General features: G+C 39.2%; 1 protein-coding gene across 3 annotated transcripts in view; it reads right to left on the bottom strand.

Annotated features, from left to right (window-relative positions):
* Positions 1-369: 369 nt before the first annotated feature.
* Positions 370-6,000, bottom strand: part of MSH3 (mutS homolog 3) — a 138,874-nt gene continuing 133,243 nt past the window's right edge. Inside the window, exons 23-24 of one of the 3 annotated variants that reach the window (XM_036020474.1) lie at positions 5,456-5,621; positions 370-1,092 (exon numbers count right to left, since the gene is read on the bottom strand). In XM_036020474.1, the coding sequence (XP_035876367.1) occupies positions 984-1,092; positions 5,456-5,621 (275 nt within the window). In that variant the 3' untranslated portion in view covers positions 370-983. The remainder of the gene's footprint in view (positions 1,093-5,455; positions 5,622-6,000) is intronic. The other 2 variants (XM_036020475.1, XM_036020476.1) reach the window with 2 other exon arrangements.

The raw sequence follows: 6,000 nt of genomic DNA, 5'->3' as shown, positions 1-6,000 counted from the left end.
GTAATAAATCTGCTGGGAAAAACCGCGGGGAATAGGATGGGGAACTTTCCTGCTAGATCATATACCTGGAAACAAAAAGTACGGGGAGGGGAGAAGCCAGACTGGCAAGCACTGTAAAAACCTCAGGGACACAGCTGAGCAGGTGCCACACCAACCATGCAGGGTGGGAGTGCTATCATCAATCCACTAAGCTGCATGTTCAATACCAGAGACCATACATTTGCACACTAGTTAGTAGGAAGGTCCAAAACTGACGAGTAAGCTCAGTTTCACATATTTTGAAGGAGCAGCAATCTTGGTTCCGTAATTAAACCTTAAAAGTAACAACTGCCAGAAAGCTGGAAACCCCAAAATTCAACAAAAAATATATAATCTCTAACAAGTATTCATTAAATGTTTATTACTTGAATGACAAATAATTTCATCTAATAGTCTTTAAATTGCTTAAAACTGACAATATTCAACTTTTCAAATTTCATATGATCTTATTCCTTCTGTGCCCTAGTTTCTAAAAGCTTGATAACTCCAGTTCTTATCAAAAATTCTTATGCTCAGAGTAAATAAAGTGGTAGTGTTATAAAATTATTTTAGTTCAAGTGAAAAGGGAATTCTTGTCAGACATTTCACCCAGTGACAAATTATCTAAACTGAAACAAATGCAAATATAAATTAGAATTTTATATCACTCTCTAAAGACTCAAAAACTGTATTCTACCACTTTAGGCTTTCTGAGGTTTTGATTTTGTGTGGAGCTTAGCATCCCTGAAGTTTTCTAATTACATAGCACAAGTCTTCATACTCCAGTGTTGATATATTTTAAGTCAGGACGAACCGGACTTTCCGCACAAAAGCTCAGTTTCTAACAGAAAACCCCGGGGCCGTGTTTTATGCTCACACAAAGACAGCTGCTACTGGAGAGCTATTTTGCACAGTTGGTGTTTTTCATTCTCTCGTTTTTGTTCAAAACATATTCTTCATTTTAATCAGGAAGAGAAGTCTGTAATTTCTTCCATTTCAAATTCGTCTGTCCAGTTCTGCAGGTCTTTTGCATCATGTATCGTCCATAATTTTGTAAAACACTTTAGCCTTTTCCTGGAGAGAAAGTAAAATACTATTTATTTTATATACGAAATTGTTGGGAAACAACACATCTACCTGCAGGCTATGAGAAGTCTGTGACATCAGAACCCCCGGCAGGGCCCCATGGGTAGCACGCTGTGTCGGCGTCGGCCGACTGGGAAGGGGTTTTTCAGGACCGCCGCTGTAATCAAGGGACGGAGGTCATCCACCAGCACTGTTGCCTCTATAGGAGGGGAGAACCCAGCTTCCGCCCTTTTCTGACCCAGCAGGGGCTGTGTATACTCACAGGATAAAAAGTAAAATTGACTGAATAAAATAAAGCTAGCTAATGAACGAGTGAAATGCCAACATAGGACAGACCTGCTTTTTTCTGTAAAAAGCGACCCAGTTACGTGTTCAGGGTCTGAAGCCAGAGTATCTGAGCTCCCATTACTGCTCCACCACTGTCTGCCTGTGTGGCCCTGTTTTTTTTAGTCAGTTTCTTGCTCTGGCTTGGCCTCATCTTCCCCAGCTCTACCACGGGGACTAGGACAGCACCTACCTCACAAGGTTGTTATGTGGCTTAAGTGAGTTCATGTACACAGGGCAATAGAGGAACAATAACTGGGTTATTAAGTACTGCCCAGACTTGTTTCTGTGCACAGTAAGTATTCAGTAAATATTAGCTGTTATAACAAACCCACAGTGATGCACAAGACTTGGTTTGGATTCCTTGATCTAGCCAGTGGAATTGATAAGGTAAGAACTTCTGAATATAGGGTCCTGACAAATTATCCGACTCCATCCTGATGCAACCTCTTCTTACAATTCTCTGTCTTTGGAAGACAACTTTCTATACTTCAGAATGTCACACAGTAGTTGGAAGGGTTAAAATATTTATAAATTATCTGGGAATTTTATTGCTCTTGCTTTTTAGGCTATATGGCAGCAACACCTTGCAATATACCTTTTGTAGTGAAATTTATTCTAGTTTCTTTAGGGAAAAAGAAAAATCACAGCAAGCCAACAAAAGAGGAGTTAACATTGTCTTTGGACTGGGCAAAGAACTATGGCTAAGTTTATCTTTAAACTCTCACAGATGATTGATTACTTTTCTCTCTGGCTGAATTTTATATTAATCTACTTTGTAACAAATAATTAGAAATAGGATGTCACTGAGTACATCATGTGCTTTATTTTGGCACTGCAGAAATGATCCAGAAGACACTGTCAACAGAGAAAGCTACAGGTCATTTGTACCCAAACACTTGGGTGCTGGTCAACCACCACTTCCCATGGCACAGTGCGAGTGCAAGGCTGGACCACGAGGGGAAGGAGAAAGAAAAGAGAAGTTGGTTGCACATTGTACTTGAGTATAGAAGTTGGCAATTGTTTAATAGCAAGTATCAATATTTAAATTTGGTCATGATTTCCATAACAAAAAATATTATTCTAATATGGTGGCCAGGCCAGATTTTCTATTTGGCCCACCAGCTGTCTACTCATTCATGGTCATTGTTACTGACCAAAGCAATAATGTCTTGCCCCCACCTCCGGGAAAATCACAATATCCTTCCAGGCAGAGCAGGAGTCAGGCAGAAGGAAGATAAGAAGCTTATACTGTTTGATAATAGTCCTATATTTAAGCAACAAAAGGCTATAATTTATTATTTATGAATGCAACATCTTCCTAGGAATATCTTCCTTCCAAAGTACATCTCAGGTTTATATTAAGATTAGTTTATATACTGACTACATACAGGCTGGATATCAAGGGTAAAGGGCGGAATGCATTCACATAAGTATTCTAGGGCACAGACAGAAGTCAAGTTTAGAATGAAATATTTGTCAAAAACAAATCCACTGGGACTAGACTTCCGGTCTAAGATGGAAGCATATGTAATCACACCTTGCCTCCTCATACAACTACAGCAAAAATTACAACTAGATGACAAAACAAGAAACACCCAGAATCATCAGAAAATCAAGCTGTATGGAAGTCTGACAACCAAGGAATTAAAGAAGCCACATTCATCCAGTTGGGATGGGATAGGAGGGGCAGAGATGCAGAGAGAAGTGGAGAGGCACAGAAATGTGAAACAGGCAGTCCCACATCCCCATGTGGTGAATTAATATTAGGAGGGGTACCTCAGGAGCAAGGGATTCCAGCTCCAGACCAGACCACCCAGCCCAGGGTTCCAGTACCAGGAAAATAAGACCCCATAACCTCTGGCTACAAAAACAAGTGGGAATTGAGGCAGCAGAAGAAACTGCAGGATTCTCAGGAGTCACTTCTTAAAGGGCCCACCCACAACAGACTTAAGACTCACACGAACCACCCCCTGAGATTTGGCACCAGGGAAATAGCTGGAAGGGTACCAGTGGCATATGGGGAGAAATCGAAGTGATTGGCAACAAGGTGAGGGCCAGGAGACAGCTTCCTCCCAGGCAAACATAGGCAGGCAGCAGCATTGTCCCCTCTCTGAGCCCTCACCCACACAGAGCCACAGAGTGGTGACATGGGTTGCCCTGCACTGGCAACTCATGTTGGCCTTACCTAGGGCCCCACCCTATACAACTTACAGGTATGCTTTTCTACAATAGGCCACTCTACTAAGATATAGAGGCAGCAGCTCTCCCTAATATACAGAAACAAACACAGAGAGGCTGCCAAACTGAGAACAAAGAAATACGGCCCAAATGAAAGAACAGAACAAAACTTTAGAAAAACAACCAAACAAGACAGAAATAAGCAATCTATCAGATGCAGAGTTCAAAACACTGGTTATCAGGATGCTCAAGAAACTCATTGGCTACTCCAACAGCATAAGAAAGACCCAGGCAGAAATAAAGGTTACATTAAGTGAAATAAATAAAAATGTACAAGGAACCAACAGTGGAGGGGATATGAAGCTGTGAATCAAATCAACGATTTGTAACATAAACAAAGAAATTTCAATCAACAGCAAAAACAAAAAAAGAATTTAAAAACAATGAGGACTAGAAGTCTAAGTCCTCATTGGACTTCTAGTCCATCTTCAAACATCTTCAGACATACCAAAATCTGAATTATCGGGGTATTAGAAGAAGAGAGAAAACAAGAAATCAAAAAGTTATTTGAAAAAAATAACGAAAGAAAACCTTCTGAATTTGGTGAAGGAAATAGACATACAAGTCCAAGAAGCACAGAGAGTTCCACACAAGTTGGACCCAAAGAGGAACACACCAATACACATCATAATTCAACTGCCAAAGGTTAAACATAAAGAAAGAACCTTAAAAGCAGCAAGAGAAAAGCAGATGGTTACCTAACAAAGGAGGTCCCATAAGACTGTCAGCTGATTTCTCAAAAGAAACTTTGCAGGCTACAAGGGACTGGCAAGAAGTATTCAAAGTGATGAAAAGCAAGGACCTACAACCAAGATTATTCTATCCAGCAAAGCTATCATTTAGAATGGGTGCTTCCCAGACAAGGTAAAGCTAAAGAAGTTCATCACTACTAAGCAACTGTTACATGAAATGTTAAAGGGAATTATATAAGAAAAAGATAAAAACTATGAACATTAAAATGGCAATAAATTCACAACTATCAACAACTGAATCTGAGAAACAAACTAAGCAAACAAGTAGAACAGGAACAGAATCATAGATATGGAGATCATTTGGAGGGTTACGAGCTGGGAGGGGAAAGGAGGAGAATGGGGGAAAGTGCAGGAATTAAGAGGTACAATTGGTAGTACAGAATAGACAGGGGGTGTTAAGAACAGTATAGGAAATGGAGTAGCCAGAGAACTTACACGCATGACCCACAGACAGGAACTAAGGAGGGGGTGCAATGTTAGAGAGAATGGGGATTCTGGGTGGAGGAGGGTAAAGGGGAAAACCTGGGACAACTGAAATAGCATAATCAATAAAACATTTATTTAAAAAATCCACAAAGTTACATGTAGACACTGACTACAATTACCTCATTAATTAATACTATTATTTTCATTCATGTCCTGACAGAATTCTCAATTTCTGAATGCAACCATTACATATCTCAATACAATAAAGGAAAAAAAAAAAGAGGTACCTCAAAGGTTTTATATATTCAGGTTTCTTTTAGTAATTTTTTGTACAAATGAATATTTTAAGCAACTAATGTGCTGGCACACATTAAGGAGTTAACTTAATTCTTTAGAAAAAATGACAGAAAAACCAATTTAGCAACTTAACAGAGAGATCTGGCTAGGAAAGCAGACTGAATTCACATAAGCTTTGGGAGAGCTGTTTTCATTTCACTGTAATTAAACGCTTCAGAATATCTGAAGAGGTGCTTAAAGGACAATCCGCTTCCTTGGACAACGTGGAAGGTTTCATTATAAACGAGAAAATGCAATACCATCATTCTGACCTTTTCACATTTACTAATCCTTCCAGCTCTTTTGACTTGCTAGCTGCTTTCTTTAAAATTTCGCCAGGAACATCTGCTAGTTTAGCCACATTTAGTCCATAACTCCTTGCTGCGATTCCTCTGGTTATCTGATAGAGAAAAGTGACAAACTCAGGGGATTCTTCACCTATAAAAAATTAAAAACAAAAAAGGAAATGAAAAAAAAACCATGCCTGAAAGTTGAAAGATTAGAGGATTAAATAAGACATACAAGTTTTTATAACTTTAATAAAAATTACAATCCAAAAAAAGAAATCCATTGTTCCTTATCACCTGTTAGCGCCTCTGATCAATCTTACACATCCAGAAAAAGGAAAATACTGTTGGAAAATGCTTTTGCATCGAGGGCCTTACGGCTTACTTAGAATAGTTTTTAAAAACGATTCATTGCAAGCTAAGAAACACTCAAGTTTTACGCGGCTCACTGAAAATTTTGAAGTGAACATCTACCTCGAAAGAGAGTGATCTGATACACGCTGCACTATAATCTCCCTTTAAAAACAGGT

This window comes from Phyllostomus discolor, chromosome 3 (genome assembly GCF_004126475.2).
Source record: "Phyllostomus discolor isolate MPI-MPIP mPhyDis1 chromosome 3, mPhyDis1.pri.v3, whole genome shotgun sequence".
In the NCBI taxonomy this organism is placed as follows: domain Eukaryota; kingdom Metazoa; phylum Chordata; class Mammalia; order Chiroptera; family Phyllostomidae; genus Phyllostomus; species Phyllostomus discolor.
This window is presented reverse-complemented; position numbering and strand designations above follow the sequence as displayed.